This window comes from Saccoglossus kowalevskii, chromosome 9 (assembly GCF_978046115.1).
Source record: "Saccoglossus kowalevskii chromosome 9, keSacKowa6.1, whole genome shotgun sequence".
NCBI classification, from domain to species: domain Eukaryota; kingdom Metazoa; phylum Hemichordata; class Enteropneusta; family Harrimaniidae; genus Saccoglossus; species Saccoglossus kowalevskii.
This window is the reverse complement of record NC_140649.1, coordinates 40,279,582-40,300,631: the sequence shown is the minus strand read 5'-3', so window position 1 is coordinate 40,300,631 and position 21,050 is coordinate 40,279,582. Positions and strand designations below refer to the sequence as shown.

At 37.6% G+C, this 21,050-nt stretch overlaps 1 protein-coding gene across 1 annotated transcript in view; it reads left to right on the top strand.

Annotated features, from left to right (window-relative positions):
• Positions 1–20,844, top strand: part of LOC102805200 (ATP-dependent RNA helicase DHX58-like) — a 58,379-nt gene extending 37,535 nt beyond the window's left edge. Inside the window, exons 11-16 of the mRNA XM_085504098.1 lie at positions 6,452–6,609; positions 8,977–9,118; positions 10,798–11,037; positions 18,142–18,309; positions 19,046–19,630; positions 20,720–20,844. Of these exons, the coding sequence (XP_085360224.1) occupies positions 6,452–6,609; positions 8,977–9,118; positions 10,798–11,037; positions 18,142–18,309; positions 19,046–19,630; positions 20,720–20,844 (1,418 nt within the window). The remainder of the gene's footprint in view (positions 1–6,451; positions 6,610–8,976; positions 9,119–10,797; positions 11,038–18,141; positions 18,310–19,045; positions 19,631–20,719) is intronic.
• The last annotated feature ends 206 nt before the right edge of the window (positions 20,845–21,050 follow it).

Genomic DNA, 21,050 nt, shown 5'->3' with positions numbered 1-21,050 from the left:
GCATCAGAAATTGTGGTGTTGTGAAACAGATGCCTGAACAACTTTCTTTTCTCTACTTTTCACCATGTACAATTTCCCCCCTCCTTATTGTTGGGAGTCTTTGCATTTAGTCTGTATGTATGTGTGTTTGTGTGTCCGTCTGTTTTACAGATATCTCAAGAACCATATGTTGGTTTTTGATGAAACTTAATGCATAGATGCTCTGGGCAAATTTGATTAGGTTTTGGTTTAAATCCATGCATATTAATTACCTAATTTGGACGATAATTAGCTAATTTTTAGCTGCTCCATGAATGTGAACTGATATCTAAAGAACCACTAGTTGGATTTTGAAACTTGGTACATAGATGATCTAGAACTATGTACAGGCCTGATTAGTTTTGGGTAAAATTCATTGCATACTAATCACCCAATTTGCATAATAATTAGTAAATTGTTAGCTTTTCCACTTATATGGGTACATAGATGTCATAGGACAATGCACAGATCTGATAAGTTTTGGGTTAATACTAATTACCTAATTTGTCTCATAATTAGTAAATTTTTGGCTTTTCCGCTTATATTTCAAATACTAATCATTACATTTCAATGAAACTTGGTACATAGATGATCTAGGACTATGCACAGGCCTGATTACTTTTAGGTTAAAATATGTGCATATTAATTACCTAATTTGCATAATAATTAGCTCACTTTAAGCATTTTCACTTGTTTCTCATGTACTATTCAACAGATTTCAATGAAACTTGGTACATAGATGCCCTGGGATACTGCGCAGACCTGATTAGTCTTTGATTGAAATCCTGTGCAGGTTAATAATGCACAACCATGATCAGTTTTTAGTTGAACTCAATGTGATATGACTTATGGTTTCAGATGACTATACATGTATATGGCCATGTAACCTCAATAATATTATAATAATATACTTTATTTCGAGTACTAGCTCATATTAACCTAACCAAAATTACAGAAAGATAAGAACAAATACCAAGAAAATGTACATAATAAATATATTAAAAAACAAATACTCAAAAGTGTACTACATTTCATTACGTCTGGGCTATAAATATGTCCAAAATATCAAGTCATTATATATGGTCATTATTTCATTAAATATTTATAATTGTTAAACCATAGCTATTTGGAACCACCCTGATCATTGCTTGCAGTTATATTTTTAAATGCTGCACATGTGCTAACTTCATGCCTCCAATATCTTTAGCATTCGAACGCAGTCTAAAAATAGGGAATTATTGATTTGTGTCCGTGCGTCTGGACCTATATCTTAGACATGCCTACATCATACATAATATTATACATGTGCACATCAATTTGTTTCATGATCTGATTCAAGATGGTCGAATGGCGGCTATTTTTGTACTGCAATCAAGCATTTCTGGCATTCCGGAACCGGACCTCTGCTGTTTACAGATGGATTTTGTTCAAGCTTGGTACATACATTGGGCATTATGGGGCCTTGCACGTCATTTTGTTTTTCAGATTAGATTCAAAATGTTATGGCCATTTTGTTTTATTCAATGCGGTTCTAGTGCCATATCTCTGAAATTCTTTGACTGATTATGTTTATATATTCATTATACATCATTTCATAGATATACAGATGTGTTCGAAATGGCCGTCTAGTCAGAGCAATATCTCAATATGGACAAGTACTCGTTTGATGATCAGATACGAGATGACTGAATGCCAACCAATGTAAAACAATCATCATAATCAAGCATCAGCTTCTGGATCCATATCTCTGACATGTTTATGTACCAATTATATTACTATAAACAAAACAATATATCTTAAATTTGATAACTTACTTTTTATAGTAGCATTTTTAGCAGAGGAGTGAAATGAAATTGTTTCTAAAATGAGCCTTCCAAGTATGTTTATTTTGTATTCGTATGGTATGGCAGTATATGTACAGTAATCCGGAAAAGTATTCATGCTTGTCAACTGACCTTTTGATAACAATTTGATGGTTTGCAATGTTGAAACGCCGATCACTCTTTTCGGTATTTTTAAAGCCCATTGACATCCCAGAAATCGGAGTATTGGTTTCAAAATGTATGTGTTACGCAACAAAATCAACTGAGACACCTGAACTTAAAATTATGGAAGCATGAAAAGTCACTTGAGGCCCGAAAATCCAAATAATTATTACATATACTACGATGTAAACCCAGACGAAGTACATCGCTTTTAAACTTGTCACAGTGATGATCGTCATAATATCACCATGTATGATCAATTTTGACTATTCATTCATTCCTTAACCTTAACGAATGTGGGAGACGAATTAAAAACCCATTCTTACTATTTGCTAACTTTATTTCATTCAAAACCCTAAAACTTTTATTACCCAATGATGTCTATGTAACATCGGGATGCTAAAATTTGAAATGCAGACATTTTTTTTACCCAGGGGATGCAGTCCTTATTTGACCTCCGAATCCATTCTCCTTCCCATATTATCTCTGCCACAACACACTGCCATTTTGTGGTGTACATTTTACTATGCGTAATCTTGGCGTGTTTTTGTTATTAAAGGGATCTTTTGTTGATTTATTTCTACTGCTAAACAAGTTTTAAAATATTTTATCAAATGCTGATAATGATTTCTTTGAATCTACTAAAGATTGTACACTTTCATTGGGTTTGAAAATCAAACACCTGCAATGCTTGCAATAAACATGAGATCCATGGCAATATATATTTGTAGAAATCGAACTCTGATTAGGACATTGCTTCTGACTCAGAAGTCAGCTAGTGATAGTGCCCTTAATTGGACAACAAAACATTACTTTTCTTTTTAATAATAATAATTTTTCAGATAATAATCACCAAATAAGAGTTTTGAGACTGGCAAAGATACTCCAGTACATCATATGTAATGCTGCTTGTGTAATAATGTTTTTGCAAACCGAGAATCAAGTAGGTGCTGTTATTTGTAACAGTTAATATGAAAAGTCATAATGTTTGGGTCTGCAGCCCAGTCACGTTTATGACCAGCTTTGAACCTATTAATACTAATAGCAGATAGTTTTCTGACTCAAGTGATTCCAGTCATTAATAACTCTTACTGAGAAGAATTTAGCTTTTTTCTGCACCAGCATGGCAAAAAACATCTTTTTTCACTTTCCCGTGTCCTAAAAAAGGGTCTTGTATGGGAGGCAAACATTGGTACAGACTCCGTATTTGACTCGGCCTCGTTATTTCATTTTCAGTGAAATCTCTAATTTAGGCATCATATTTGAACATTTCAATCTTTCCCGGCGCTAAATTAGAGCATAATTTAAGTTGTCCGTGGTATTTGACACCTATTCAAGAGTATGGTAATCATTGTGGCTAGCGTGATGGGGTAAACTTTGTTTCCACAATGAGCTGTTATCACCGTGCAAACAGTGCAACATGAATATGATTGAGGATGAATTCCACTTTCTCATGATTTGTCCAAAATATGGAAACTTGCGCCAGCAACTTTTGTCTGAATTAGATTATCTACTGTATCACATGATTCACACAATACATTTATTCGATTGCTCAGTGCTGATGAATGTGAAACTATTACAAAGCTTTCACAGTTTATTTACAAAGCTTTTCAAGAAAGAATAGATAGTTGATAGTTTTGAAATTGTATTATTATTAATTGGTCTTTAACTAATATGTTTAACACATTACATCATTTTACTTTTATACTTAACATTATAATATTTTCTTTCTTTATTATTTCATTATTATTATTATTATACTTTGTAATACTTGTATTGCTACTGTACTAATAGAAATACTGTATTTCTATAGATGCAATAAATATTATTATTTCATAACAATTCAACACATTTATTTTTACCTTATCCGAATTATAAATGAGGAAGGTAAGGTATAGGAGGGGAAAAGTTTCCGTCTGCGGCGTCTGTCATTGGGCATGATTACTATGGCTTGTTAGCGCAATAAGTCGAAAAAAATATTTATTCAACTGTTTTCATTTTACTATATATTCTGGTTTAATATATACTTACTTGACCAAGTTCAAAGTTTTATTAATCCCCGTTCGGACGCAGTCCGAAAACGGGGACTTATGTTTTGACCTCTGACGTCCGTGCGTCCGTGCGTCCGTGCTTCCGTCCTTCCTGTATCTTAGAAATGCCTGGACCAATCACAATCAAACATCATACATGATATTATACATATGCACATCAATTTGTTTCACGATCTGATTCAAGATGGCCGAATGGCGGCCATTTTTGTTCTAAAAATCATCAAAATCAAGCATTTCTCAGCTGGATTTTGCTCAAACTTGGTATATACATTGGACATTATAGGACCTTGATCCACATAATTTTGTTTTCAGATAAGATTCAAAATGGATGACTGGCGGCCATTTTGTTTTAATGAATGTGGTTCTAGTGCCATATCTCTGACTTGCTGTGACTGATTATGTTCATTTTTTTTAATATTCATTATACATGTATTCAAAATGGCTGATTTTGTTTTAATTAATGCTGTTCCAGAGCAATATCTCTCAATACTCGTTTGACGATCAGATACAAATGTCAATCATTTAAATGTTAAACAATCATCATAATCATATTCCTGACATGTTTATATTCCAGCTATATTACTATAAACAAAACTATATATCTTAAATTCGATAACTAATCGGGACTGTGCCATACATGGCTTGTTTTTTCAAATATTGGTAAACAAACTCGACTGACATACCTGGGTTCAAGCCCGGGACCCGGCGTCATTTTTTTCCCTCTTTGTTACTGGTATTTAACTGTATTTAATCACTTTGTATAAGCAACTGATTCTTCCTATTTATTTTTTATTTGACATTTTCTGCTTTTTTTTTAAGAAATTGAAATCAGGGCTCTCTATTCAAAGTAGTGCTTGGCTGCTTGCTAACCTTGTTATTCAGTTTTCATTTGATTATATATTCGGATTTAATGTAAATACTTGACCAAGTGGAAAGTTTGTGTGTGTAGCTCAAATAGTTTATGAAATATTGATAAAAAAGTAGCTTAAATTCTGCATTGGTTATACAAGGGATCCGGCAGACCTGGGTTCAAGCCCAGGACTTGGCTTCATTTTCCCCCTATTGTTCCTGTTTTTCACTGTTTTTTTGCTTTTTATTGAAATAGAAAGCAGGTCTCTAATCAAAGCAGTGCATGGTAGCCTGCAAACCTGGGAAAATATTTTAAACTATTTTTTATTATACTATATGTAGATTCTTAAACAATGTTTGGCCAAGTTCAAAGTTGCTGTGCCTAGGTTCTAAATATTTGGAGCCATCTGTGGAAATGCCTAAATGTAGCTTAACATGTAAAATCAATTTCTGCATTTGACTTGCAACATGTCAAGGTCAAAAAGTCATTTGTGAATTGTAAAATTCAGTGGGTTAAGTCATGGTTTAAACTTATCTCTGGATCCTAAAAATAATCTATAAAACGCCTCTGTTTCTAGCAAAGTTTCAAAATAATGAGAAATGTTTTCCAGTTTTCTTTTTTCTGCTTGTATTCAATTCTGCTGTTCCTTAAAACAAATTTTAATATGAGTGCAAAACCGTGTTCAAAGCAGTGCTTTAATGAATAGGTATGTGATGGGGAAATATAAAGTTGGTTAAATGGTGGGGGCATTTATACACTGTCTCATCAGAAAGATAGATTCTGTTTAAATCATTACATCTCTCTGGGCTGTGAATATAAATTTTAGCATATATGGTTGACCTAATTATATATATATATATATATATATATATATATATATATATATATATATATATATATATATATATATATATATATATATATATATATATATATATATATATATATAACCATCTGCCACAACATACATATCTGTACAGTTGACAGAGTACAGTCTTTGAGAGTAAGTACTTGGGAATGAGTCTGAAGTGGGGATGAATATCCTTGGCTATAGAAAAAGTGATTACACTTTGTAATAGCATTTGAAATAATGCAGACTAAGATGAAGATTCGTGAAGCCTAAGTAAAGAACCTTACATTTTCCACGATGGAAACACATTTGCATTTTTGAGAAGACCAGTTCTGTAGTTCCTGTAGATCAAGCTTAAGCTAAACTGAAGCTGAGTTTGTAAGAGCAGAATATATATTTGTGTCATTGTGTCACTGTCTTGGAAGTTCAGCATTGTCCAAGCTTGACTAGAAGATTATAGTTAATGGTTTACAAAATAAGGGTGCCATCTTTTTCAGGATACTTGGGTAAACTTTGTTAAGTCCGAAAGATCCATCTATTTTCAAGCTATTGAGCAACTTGAGTACCTTTTGGTCTGAGATTAGTGGCTAACTGTCTGGTATATTGTCCATATTTTCAGACGTGAAAACTGAGTAGTACTGGTCACTGAGAACCTCAGCAACTTCATTTTCATTATATCTTGTTTCTATGCCAACAGATCCAGAAGATGAATCTGCTCTTCCAGTGAACCCTCCTACTATTCGTGGAACACAGTCATATGAGAAATGGGTTATAGATATAAAAAAAGACAGTGCTGAAGTGATACATGATCCACAAAAGTCAAGGATGTTTGCAACTTGTGCTGCACAACTTAGAGTATGTATATTACTATAAACATTACTATAAACATTATTTTTTTGAGAGAGTTTTTAGATGTTGTGTTGTGGGCAGTTGCAGTGAAACGTATAGTCATAGTGTAAGTATTCACACGTTTCTAATCGATCCGACATCAGTGCGACATCAGTGAACGAAAGCCACTTAACCTCAGCTTCTTTTTTTTGGAAAAACTGTCCTCGTCCATGAAAAAAAAACTAGGTTTAAAGAGAAACGCAGACAACATAAACCTGGCGCAACACTTTTGGAAGAAATAGATTATGGACCAGCCCATGATCACCGAGGCGGATTTCAGAAGAGAGAGAGAGACGGCAAGTGTTTCAAATGAGGACTTTTTTGCGATCCTAATTATCGTTTTATAGAGACCATTTAGTCCCTGTTAAGTAAAGAGTAGCAATAATTTTGACAATGACACGAAAAAGAAGCGTCGGACGAACAGGAAATTACACAGCCCTTACACACTGCTAATTGTTTTCATTTTCGAAGGCTAAAAGTTTCTGAATTGTTCAGTGATTGGTGTTGAATGTCGAATTCACACCTCTGTTCTTTTTTACCTCCTTGCTTGCAGCTTGATCTGCGTAATACTAGGAATTTATGAAATAAGAATCCGGGCTTGGTCAATGTGTTTCCACCAATAAAGTTTTAATACGATGTTATAATTATGACAATCACGCCATGGATCAAGCTAACTCGAATACACTCTGAATTTATCTGTATGTGTGTCGATCTCGATTATTTTTTGTTATCCAATTAAACGCCGCTTTTAACGCACTTGCCCTCGCCGTGACCCGATGCGTTCACCTATTTCAACAAAATGTAAATTTATTTTTACGCGGCTGTCATTTATTTAGTAACTTTGATTTGTCGTTTTTTTAATTATTTTATAGTGATCACTATAGTCTAATGTTTAGAATGTCAAAATATGTTCTCTTTTATTTTAATTTTGAAAGTTTTACTCAGACGATCGATGAAATAAAACAGTGTAGTGACGTGCCTAGTAACCTGCTAAATAACGAGATAATTCCGACGTCAAATTCTATTTTGTCCAGCAACAGTGTACAAACGTGCGCCAGTGTCGGTGACGATCACGCTGACCAGCTACACCAGAACGGACATATTTCGCATCTAACTCAACCCCATGCAACAAAATTTGATACTATGTGTTCATTATGGTCCATTCTTCCTGGACGAACAAGTACATAAGTGACAATATAGTCAAAGACGAGAAAACTGCACAGGAAATTTGCCTTATTTACACGTATCGGCAATGCAAGCTGTCATGCGACTTCCCCTTCTGACGTCACAAGGGGAATTTCTGTATGCAAACGAGAAGCTAATGAGGAGCCTCGTTTTAAAATACACAAAAATAAAGTTGCCGTAGACTGAGTTTAAAACACATTTTTTCACTTAAAAAAATAATTTATGCTTAGAAACATAAAAATTAATAATATTTATGTATCAATTGACAATTTTAGGCGTGAAAATAGCAGCCATTTCACATGTGTTTTAATATAGATAGCTTGAATGACGAGAAGTCAAATTGACTCAATTATTGCTTAAAAATTAAAGTGCTGAATAGTATGCATTTGAAGAAGTTTTGTATGTTGGGGGGGATCTAAATATTTATTTCAAAAAGCCATGTTCATAAACACAGTTTGGGGGTTAGTATCTGAGCTTTAGTGGTGTATGTTAAGTTATACCAACAATTTCTACTGTTGCTTTCTGGATAATCCCCAAATGATAACAGTTGGATGTATTCATAATTGGAACCATTTGATTTATGTATGATGCTAGGAATACTGGAATCTGATCTGCCTGTTGTTTTTTTTTGTTTTTTTTATAAATTGTATATTTCCTATTTAGTACATATCACTTGAACGGTTTTTCTCTCTTTGTTGGTCTTTTGGTGGTGCAGTTTTACTTCAGGATTGTGATTGTGTATGTTCTATATAATAAAGGTAAATATATTATATATGTACACACAGGATATATCCCCTCAATGACTCCAGGGACAGAATTTATTTCCTTCTTGACTTCTTGAATGCCCCCCCCCCCAGACAGGATATATCTTCTCCCTGACTGTTCCCCCTCCAAGGTCAGGATATATGTGTGATATGACTGCTTCCCCTCCTATTCCAAAATACCCCCATTCTAATACATTGTTTTGTCAATTATTTAACTATAAGGAAACTCATTACTTGTACAAACATTAGTATCTATGGGACCATCACACAAGTATGTCTACTCAATGTTGCGAAAAAAACAGTCAAATAAACCTCCCTCTCTGTCGTGAGCAAGCTTATTAATGTAACAAGAACAACATAAAAGTATAATTCATTCTGCATTCAGGAATACAACAATGCACTATTCATCAATGAAGATGTCAGAACTTTAGATGCTTTACGATATCTTGAGAAATATTTTAAGAGTCTTGAAGATCGACAGGAAGGGTTTGATCAGCTGGATAAAGACCTGGTACAACTTTTCCAAGGTAACTTATTTTTATGACTATTGTCAGAAGTTTATGAATACTATCTTCGGTTAGCTGTCCATGGACGTCAACTTGTATAAGATTTGTCTATCATAATCCACAGGAGAAAACAAATTGTTTCCGCTCAAAAAAACATCCTAGGGGTTGTAAATTACAAAGATCTATTTAATATGAAGTTAAAACAGCGATTTGTCTAACAGAATCTTGTTAACACATTACTTGATAATGCTTTTTGACTCCCGTGTGCGAAGCAACAATGGGAGTCTTCTTTGTGTGTGTGTGTCCGTCTGTTCCACTGATATCTCAAGAACCATACATCGGTTTTTGATGAAACCCAATGCGCAGATTTGATTAGGTTTTGGTAGAAATCCTTGCATATTAATTACCTAATTTGCATGATAATTAGTTCATTTTTAGCTGTTCCATGACTGTTCCACTGATATCTAAAGAACCACTCATTGAATTTTGATGAAACTTGGTACATAGATGCTCTCAACTAATGCCAGGTTTTGATTAGTTTTGGGTGAAAATCTTTGCATAATAATTACCTAATTTGCGTAATGATTAGTAAATTTTCGGCTTTTCCACTGATATCTCAACTACTAATAATCACATTTCAATGAAACTTGGTACCTAGATGTCATAGGACACTGCACAGACCTGGTAGTTTTTAGGGTAATATCAGTACATATTAATTACCTATTTTGCATAATAAATTAATTTCCAGCTTTTGATATTTCAAGTAGTAAGCATTACATTTAAATAAAACAGGGTACATAGATACTCAAGGACTATGCAGATGTTGATTGTTTTGGGATAAATATTTGTGCATATTAATCACCAAATTTGCATAATTAGTTAATTTTCGGATTTTACGGTATATCTCAAATACTAATCATCACATTTCAATGAAACTTTGTACATAGGTCCTCTAAGACTATGCAGAGAACTGATTAGTTTTGGGGTAAATAATTGTGCATATTAATTACCTAATTTGCACAATTATTTAATTTTCACCTTTTTTCACTGATATCTCAAGTACTAATCATCACCTTTAAATGAATCTAAACTGTGCAGAGAGCCAATTAGTTGTTGGTATATATTTATGCATATTAATCACCTAATTTGCATATTTAACCAATTTTCAACTTTCACACTGATATCTCAAGTACTAATCATCATATTTCATAGAAACTTTGTACATGGATGCTCCAGGACAATGTACAAATATGATCAGTTTTGGGTTAAAATCTGTTCATATTAATTCCCTAATTTATTTTTACTGTGTTTCTAATACTCTTAGCACACGGGAGTTCTTTCTAAGCTTTCTTTGATTTTGACTCCTATGTGCTGAGCACATAATAGGAATTGTTGCAGTTACCTCTAGGACAATGCACCAATATCTCAGGTACAAATCATCAAATTTCAATGATTCTTGGTAAATGAATGCTGTAAGGCAATGCGATAACCTAATAATTGGGTTGCAATATTTCCATAATAATGAAAATTGATATCTCAAAAGCTATTCATCACATAGCAATAAAATTTAATACATATGCAATGTGTTTAATATACCTACATGTAAAAAACAGCGACTTCAATTATTGCATCAATATGTTTTTGTTCTTGTGCACCTCTCTGTTTTAATTCAGAGTTATGTACAATTCTATATTTTATAGATAAGCAACCTCAGCTAGAAATTATTGCTGCTAACCCATCATTCAGTAATCCATTGCTGGAAAAACTAGGATCTTTAATCCAGTTGGCATACCAAGAAAATGATTCATCACAGGCAATTGTATTAACAAAAACCAGAGCTGCATGCTATGCACTTCAAAGCTGGATGGAAGAGACAGATGAATTGAAACACCTCAATCCTGGTGTGTTGATTGGTAGCGGTGGCAGTGGAGAAAACCCTGGTGAGTACACATCTCCTACCAAATCTGATTGTAGTTGTGACAGTGGAGATAACCCTGGTAAGTACATACCTACCAAATCTGATTGTAGTTGTGACAGTGGAGATAACCCTGGTAAGTACATACCTACCAAATCTGATTGTAGTTGTGACAGTGGAGATAACCCTGGTAGGTACACGCCTCCTACCTGTTTTGATACGTATTTGGGTATAAAAGTAGTCACGAAGAGGCCGTGGTCTGGATGTGTTGCAGACGCAACATTTACTAAGCCTACATCAACAAAACAGAGCATGTGCGTAAAAGTCATAAAGGTCATGCAAACAAAAGAACATCACAATAGTTACAAACAGTAAAAATACTCAACAGTGCAAACCAATAACTGCAAAACTAATAGTAAACAGTCTAAGTCATACTGTCAAGTCAGATGGTCAGTCAAGTGGTGTATTTGTCAAGATAGGCTCGTGGTTAGACATTACGTCCACTTCGTGTCTTGGTGGGTGATTTGTATGGTTCAGTCACTGTGAGTGTAGCTTGCAGTGCAGCGGCTGATGTCAAATCACATGTGGTATTCGACCGAGTATTTGCGGGTAATGGCCATCTGTGATGAGGTTTGTCTGTCAAGAATGAAGTGTGATTCAGCCGCTGAGATTTTCTCAGGTTCATTCTGTTGCATCGGTAGTTGCCTTCGGGTGTGTCTATGGTGTAAAATCTTTGGTCGAGACGTTGTGTCATGATGCCTTTACTCCATTTCTTCACGCCGAGGACAAATGGTTCCATTCTGATGACATCACCCTTCTCTAAAACAGGTAGATCATGGGCTTGTCTGTTGTATGAGTTGTTTGTGTCTCATTCTTTCTCGCTTTTGTTCTGAGTTGACATATCTTGGTTGTAGTAGTCTAGCTGTGGTTGGGAGTAGTGAGTGAGTGAGTGAGTGGTTGTACTGGACGGGATTCTACTCCTTGTGTAGGGGTGTTGCGCTGGTCGAGTATGGCAAGGTATCTATCACTTTTTGAGTCCTTGCACTTCCTTGGAATGCGTTTTGCTTTCTTGACTACAGATTCTACCTTTCCATTGACTTTGCTATTGTAGGGACTGGTTACCAGGTGTTCAAAGTCCCATGCTTGTGCAAATGTTCTAAACTCAGATGAAACATATTGGGGTGTATTGTCGGCTACTACTTTTCAGGGTTACCATGTCTCACAAAATGGCTCTTTGTTGCCTTTATCACAGTAGCTGATCGTATGTTTGGTTGTTTGTCTAGTTCGCTGTAATAGTCAACAGTCACAAGATAGTTAGTGTTGTCATGTGTAAAGAGATCAGTCGCAACTTTCTGCCATGGGCGTTGAGGTAAATCGTGACTCATCAGTGTTTCCTTTGCTTGAATAGTTCTGCAGCTTACGCATGATGAGATATGGTGTTTCACTTCTGCTGACATGCTGGGTCAATACAGGCTAATGCATGCTCTACGTAGGCATCTCTACACACCAATATGAGATGAGTGTATGCGAGTTAGCATGTCTTTTCTTATGCTATGCGGGATGACTACTCTTCTCGAAATATCAGGCCATCATCCTGTGATGATTGTTCTCAGTAGCGTCACAGATTTTGGCCAGTCGTTCTTCTCTGATGGGTAGGAAACTAAACAAATTAATTCTGTCAAAGACGGTTTCTTTAGTACTTGCAGTTGTGGGTGGGTGTGCCCTCGACAGTGTATCTGCAATAAACATTTCTTTAACTTACCTTTACATTAATGCCATGGTTCATAGCTTTGTGTAGTGGCTTCTTCACTATTGACTAGTGTTTTATGATCACTATAAACAATGGTGTGATGGCCGTATTGTAGTAGGCTAGAATAGGTGCTGAACCAATCTTAGACATAAGTTCAGTGAAAGCTGATTTGTAAACTGTGCGCCATTCCCACTGGATATCAGAATGTGTCAGCAGTCGAATTGGCTTCATTATATCAGATAGATGAGGTAGGAATCGGCTGAGGTAGTTTACCAAGCAATTGAGACGTTGGACATCTTCGGTATTTCTTGGAGTAGGCATGTCTTGTATTGCCCCCACTTTATCAGGGTCAACTTTGAGACCTTCTGACGTTAACAAATGTCCTTGGAAGCGAATCTCAGAACAACGAAGTTCAAGTTTTTCCTTCTTGAGCCTTATTCCTTTCTCACATCTGTTCAGCAGTTTCTTAAGATGAGTATCATGTTCGGTAACAGTCTCAGTGAACTATTACGTCATCAGCAATGCATATTACACCAGGCAAGTTCTCTAAGGCTTGATGTAATAGTTTTTGAGTTATCTCACTCGATACATTGAGACCGAATGGAAGTCTAATCCAATGGTATCTACCATACAGAGTAATGAATGTAGTTAACAGACTAGATTCTTCGTCAAGGACTAGACGCCAGTATGCAGAAGACAGATCAACATTTGTGAAGATTTTAAACTTCGCTAAATCAGGTAGGTGCTCATCATGCATTGGCAACTGGTACCTTTTTCGTTAGTGGGCTTCGTTGAGGGGCTTCGGGTCGATGCATATTCAGATTTCGCCTGATTTTTAGTTGTAGTAACAAACAAACTGACTAGACTATTCTGTGGTTTTGTATACTGGGGTTAGAGCTTCTAAATTCTCAAGTCGGTCAAGCTCAGCTTTCAGTTTCGAACTGAAACTGTGACTGGTCGACACATGGAGGTTCACTTCACCCTCAAACTTGCCTAGAGCAGTGTCATCGAACACATCAGGATAGTTATGTATTGACAATAAGTTCATTGGTTCAGTAGCATGAAGACCAAGTAGTGGAGTTAACTTATCTCCCACTATGATGTACTCTACGGGAAAACTTCCTGCCCGACCTAGGATTGCAAATATTTAATCGACAAACTCTAATTGGCTTTACTTTGGTACCGTTCCACATTACTAAGGTTGTGGGACAAGGCTTGATTTGTATCTCTCTAACATATATAGCAGGCAAAAGGTTGACACTAGCTCCAAAGTCCAAATACAATTTTACTGGTTGCCTATCAATGACCATTTCAGCATGGACTTGTTTCTCTTGAGAACCAACAGTGTATGTAGACTTTTACACATGATATCCACTCAGGGTCAGGGTTAGAGTCACTGTCAGGTCGGTTGTTAGTGTCATAGTCACAGTCAAGTACAGCATGTGCTCTACTAGATTTTCTACATTTCTTAGAAAAATGATTTCTACCCTTACATAATGAACAGGTTTTACCCCACGCTGAGCATTTAAATTTGCCAGAAACATGTTTATAACCACAACATTGTCCCTAGTTTTTGCTTCAGGCTTTGAATATTTCTTCTCAAATTTCTGTCTTGGCTCTCTGGATTGAGTTGACTTCACCATGTGTACTTCATGTTGACCTCCCATTTCCTCCAGTTGTGAGGCAGTTGCCTCAGCCCCATGGCAAATATCAATACAGACATTTAATTTCAGATCACGCTCTCGTAGTAGACGTTTGCGGACTGCATTGTCCTTTATACCAATCACTATCTGGTCGCGGATGACAAAAAGTTTTTGCTAGTGTTCTGAATGAAGTTACATATACATCAATACTCTCACCCGGCTCTTGGGCTCTCTTGTTGAATAGATATCTCCCGTAGGTTTCACTTGTTTCTCCAATAAAATGCTTGTCAAATTTCTGTATAAATTACAAATAACTGTATCAACTAGACTTTTATCTTCCCCAGCACCTTATACACTCACAGAGCTTCAGGCCCATTATAATGTAAAAACAGGGCTAGTACGCTGGAGCTTGGATCTGCAGGTTAGTAATAATGCTATAATTGCTCCAAATCTGTTTCCAGAGTTTACTACATCACCTACCAAAAATCCGTTGAAATAATAAATTACTCATAAGGCTTAATTACAGATAACAGCCCCAAACGGAAATTATTAAAGAATATACCTGGGTCCAAAGGGGAACACCCTATGGTAACATTCTCTAAGAAAAATGCCTCGCCTAAGGGGTTATCACCCAGGCGATCACTCTAAAAAGGGAAGTCCCCAGCCGAAGCTAACGGTGCGTTTCACAGAAAAAAATTTCTCCCTTTTCCCTTTGAGGTCGGACTCTCTGCTCAATGTAGCGAGTTTGACGACCTTCACAGCCGTCCATCTTTGAGGTGACAGATGGCGGGACATTCTCCCATTGTGAAGTTAGTTTCTCTGCGCGGTATTACCAAGGCGGGCACCGCTTTTGCCGGGGGGGACTGAGTTGCCAATCACCGCGAATACCACCATTGGTATACAGCGTGTCCCTACTTGACATCGAGTACCAAGATAGGATCAGTACAGCCCTTATGGGCTTCATCCCTTATGGGCTTCATCAACAGTTATGCAACCCGCATTGATTCCTCAAGTACAGGGACATCCCTTGTTGTCTTCCCCTACCGATGTTAGTCAGGGTGAAAGGGGCTCCTCCTATGGTAATGAGATGGCTTTCAAAGTGAATTCCCTCCTGCAGTCATGGGGTACGAGAGTCAGCTGGGAGAGGGACGGGTCGTGCTTCTGCCTGTCCCCCCTCCACCAGAACTCGGGTCAGATGTGTCACATCCTTCCTTCGAACTCTCCCTAAGAGGATCAGGGGTGGCAACCCACATCAGTGGGGCAGTGAGCATCCACCTCTCTTATGGAGGGGGATCGCCCTTCTGGACAGGGCACGCTATGTGCTTCCCGCCAAGTTTTCCACTCCTCCCTCAGGCACTGTCGGAGCAGGCTGCATTTCCCTTGTTTCACCAAGCTGCGCAGAGTGCCCCTACTTGTGCTCTGTGTTGGTACCCCTGTGCAGGGTGGTACGCAGCCCTTCTGTGGGGCGATTTGTTGTCTCTCTTCCTCTTCATTTCAGGACAGTCACAGGCTACCCAGTCAACCGGATCCCAGCTGACCCTTACTAATATGCAGTTAAGACGCAGCTTGTGAACCGGGCATTGCTTGGCATGAGACTTCTGTTCCGTGCGCAGCCGGTAGTAATCCTACCTCCCGGATGGTGGAGTCGCCGTCGTTTTTATTGGTGCTCTCCTCTCTCACTGCCGGCGAGACCACTCATGTTGGCTGACTCCCCCGGGCACCTTGTGTGGCCCAGGCTATGGTGGGGGCTCATAGGGCGATGGAGGGAGGGATGATTAGTACCCTTCGGGAGAAAAGGACAAAAAGACTGATCCTGTATTTGGGTTGGTGCTGTCCCATGCCTTCCGTTGGGGAACAGATACCCCACCGGGGCTATGCAAACCATCAATGGGTTCCTGGTGTGGGAAACCCATGCGGTACTGCAGCCTTCTCCATGGGTTCCCCGTCCCAATCCGAGTACTCATGCCTTTGTTAAGGCGGGTTGGGCAGATCGTGAAAGCCATGTTGCATGGTCATTTTACCAGAACCAGAGCCTGCAAGTGCATTGGGCTCTACAGGCAGAATTAAAACCCATAATTTTTTTTAGAATGGGCGCCTTTGGGGTTAGAGCGTCAGCTCACCCTTTTAAGTTCTGATCGCCTGAGTGCTCAGCAATGAACCATGATCTTTGGACAGTTGGGCCAGTTTCTGTCTGTGCAGAGAGTCGCTATGTGCGATATCATGCAAGTCCATACTGCCCTCTTGGCAGGACAGGTTTCGGTCGAGCAGGAGGCAGTTCTGAGTCAGTGCACCTACCCTACTCCATCGGGAGACGAGTTTGATCACCTGTGGTGAAAGTCTTGGGTGCACGACCGGGTCTTTGGTGGCCGGTTAACTGATGCGGAGTATGGTTTGGCGGTTGCTGAGGATCAACATATCCAATTGAAGCAATCGTCCTCATTGACCAAGATAGCTAGTCCTTCTGGCCAGCAGTTCAAACCAAAACCGCAGGCAATAATAATAAGTCCCCCACTCTGAACCAGAAACAGCATTGATCAAAGCGCTCATGGTCTCTTTCTATGGGCAGAAGAAGACTAGTAGCGGGAAGCGTCAGAAGAAACCCAAGAACGTGGCTCTGGTGGTGGGTGTTTCGCCGGCTGCCTGGTCTTGAATGGTGGACGACTCTGGATTCCCTTTCCGGAGACCTTGGGCTCAGTCTCCCCATCTTCGTCCTCCCAGACTGCAGGCTGGAGTTCGGGGAGCTCTTGTTGTGAATGACCGATTTTTTTTTACCATGAAATTATTTCCACGGATTTTCTGCTAGGTATGATTAGGTAAACAAACGGGTTTGTGCAACCCTAATAGTTTCCATTATTGTTGATCGATAACAGGGAGTTCTGCCATAATTAATTCAACAATGTCAAAAAAGCAACAACAAAACAGAGCATGCGCGTAAAAGTCAAAAAGGTCATGCAAACAAAAGAACTTCAGCATATTGTTACAATCTGATTGTAGTTGTGGCAGTGGAAATAACCATGGTAAGTACACACCTCCTACCAAATCAGATTGTAGTTGTGACAGTAGAGATAACCCTAGTAAGTACACACCTCCTACCCAATCTGATTGTAGTTGTGACAGTGGAGATAACCCTGATAAGTACACACCTCCTACCCAATCAGATTGTAGTTGTGACAGTAGAGATAACCCTGGTAAGTACACACCTCCTACCCAATCAGATTGTAGTTGTGACAGTAGAGATAACCCTAGTAAGTACACACCTCCTACCCAATCAGATTGTAGTTGTGACAGTAGAGATAACCCTGGTAAGTACACACCTCCTACCCAATCAGATTGTAGTTGTGACAGTAGAGATAACCCTAGTAAGTACACACCTCCTACTCAATCAGATTGTAGTTGTGACAGTAGAGATAACCCTGGTAAGTACACACATCCTACCCAATCGGATTGTAGTTGTGACAGTAGAGATAACCCTGGTAAGTACACATCTACTACCCAATCAGATTGTAGTTGTGACAGTAGAGATAACCCTGGTAGGTACAAACCTCCTAGCCAGTCTGATTGTAGCTGTGATAGTCAAGACCTCCTTACCAATCTGTGAAAATATATTGTTTGTACGTGTAATTGATCATATGAAGATGATGTACATCGTGGATATATATGATTCCAAACCTTTTTCTTAATGGGTAAAGATATCATATAACTAGATAAACAATTTGCTTTGATTTCACCATCTTAGGTCTGACACAATCAGAACAGACCAATATTCTAGAGATGTTCAAAGATGGCTGCCATCGTATTATCATTTGTACTAGTGTGGCGCAGGAAGGAATTGATATTGCAAGTTGTAATTTGGTATTCAGATATAATTATTCCAATAATGAAATTGGACGAATACAATCTAAAGGTATGCTATATTATATTTCAAAGTATTTACTGAAATAGCACTGAGGGCCATGTCAACTGGTACACAACAGTTTTACACATATTTTGTAAACTAATTCAATTGACTTCTCAAGATGTATTTTTTTCTCAATTATTGACATATAATCCATTGCTTGTCTCATTATTGATTTACTTTTGCCAAAATAAGGAACGTCATGTGCTAGTCAACTCTGTTTCTATCGTTGTACTAGGCATGTACTAAAATACCATTAATGAGCAATGTTTTGACCATCATACATCCTGTATCCTGTTTTCCCATGAAGTTTAATGATGTGAAAAGGTTCCTTCAATAGTATTATCTTTAAATGAGCAATTGACAAGGCATACAAAACACCTTTTGTATTTAATATGTAAGTTTAGTGTTGTGTACACCCTGGGCAAAGTAACTGCTTGTTGACCACAACTGTGGCATTTACAAGCATAAAAGTACACTATAACTATATAAAATGTCCTTTATTATTTTTGCACTAAAAATAATCAGTATACTGGCTTGTATTTAGTAGCTCATAATAGTCTTAATGTAGCCTTTTGAGATGTACCCAATCCAAAGTTATTGGGTGATTAATTAATTTGAACCAAAAACACAGTCAAGCTTCTGGAATTATTCCAAACATCCTGAATTTGTACTGAAATCTGATGAATTTTAGGCGTTCTTCAGATATTTTTTTTTCAATTTGGTGTTTGGTTTTTCTGTACAGGTAGAAGCAGAGCCAAGGATGGAAAAACGTTTCTGGTTGCAGGAGATAAAACCGGAATAGCAGCGAGGGAACAGCTGAATATGATCAGAGAGAATATGATGTATCGAGCAATATCAGAAGTTAAACAAATGCCTAACTCTGAATTTGATAACCGAATTATAGCAAACCAGAAGGATGACCAAACCGAACGTCGCTATTTAGCAGCAGCTGAAGCCAGTTCAAAGAGTAAGCTCGAAAGACAGACACCAGAGAATGCCATTAAATTTCTGTGTGGAAGATGCATGGAATTTGCATGTTTATCAAGTGACTTTCGTCAACTAAAGCAAAATCACCATGTGGTAGTTGATGAGGAATTCAAGACTAGAATCACAATCAAGCCTCATGCAAAACCAAAGCAGATTGATGATCTCTTCCTGAAAGATGGGAAAGTATACTGTAAAAAGTGCATGCATGACTGGGGTATTATGGCTAAGATTCGATTTACACACTACCCTATCTTGAAAATCAGTAGTTTTGTAATGGAGATGCCAAGTGGGGGTCGCAAGGTACGTGCTAAGTGGAAAGATGCGCCCTTCGCTATCGAACCCTTCATACCTGAATACTGTGATGGAGATCAATACTGAATTGTCACAATTATTGCACTTGAGATTTCGGTGTTGCAAAAATAGTGTAGTTGTTCATTTAGAACACTTTCAAATTTACAAGCTCTTAAAATACTTCCAAATGAGTCGATACCCAAGATTGTTTTTATAGAAACAATATATGACTAGATTTCCCCTACAGTGGTATGCCCAACTCTGGTGCCAATTTTGAATTGAAAATTTGTAAAGGCACATCTTAAGTAAAACAAATGTTAGGGTATCCTATTTAAAAAAAAACACTTGATCAATAATAATTTATTGCTTGGAAATAATTGTCATGGACATGTATCCTAACATGTATAATTGGAAGAGACAAAAAAACATGGCAACATTGATGGCTGCCAGTTGGTCATTCGAAAACAAAATAAATCATCATGGACATGTATCTCAATATGTACAATGTTTATATCAAATTTGAACAAAAACTGACAAATCCTATCCAAGATACCACATTTTCAAAAACACGAGATGGATGCCGGTCAGCCATCTTGGATTGGACCGGCAAAATAGTTCATGTGCATATGTCCCAGATAAAGTACTAGGCACACCAAAATAACCCTAAAGCTTAAGCTCTGAAAAATGTTCAGAGAGCATACGATTTAGTTGATCTCCGGAGAGTCATGCATTTTGATGAGTGGCAATTTACATGGCAGCAACACTAGCAGGCTAGACTATCTCTGACCGGACATTCAGAGCAAAGCATCTAAGACAATTATTAGCTTTGGATATAGAAGTGACCATTCTCTGTTGTCATTGGAATATGACTTTGTGCACTTTAATAGAGATAGGGTTTTTTTTGAAACTAAATATGTCTTTTCTTGAGGAGGGTAATTATGTAGACATAGTAAATAAATATACTGGTTTTCCCTGCATTGTAATGTAGTGTTAATGACATTTCAGACAGGGTTACAAACATTGAGGACTTAGATTCTGATGAAATATCAAATTGAGTATGATTTATTATGGGAAATGATTAAGATAAAGATCCTTTCTAAGTCTATTTCTCATGCAGCTTTTAGAAAAATGAACAGGGATTGCAGGGAGAGGGAACTGGAGAAGGAAATAAACACATTACCCATTCATATGAACACATTTACTAGTACTGAAATAAATGCAGAGAGAGAGAGATATTCTAGTGAGGGAGCTGAAAAATATTAGAGCATATAACATTAAAGGGACTATTAGTATTAATGGCCAGGAATTCGTAATAGGTCAATATGCGGATGATACTCTATTTTTAGCTCCACTGTCATCAAAGATGGGTTGACTCGTAGGTTGACTGGACCTGTCGTCGTCTGTCTGTTATCTGTCGTCCGTCAACTTTTATTCAAGCGACTTCTTCTCCCAAACCGGAAGCTAGATCA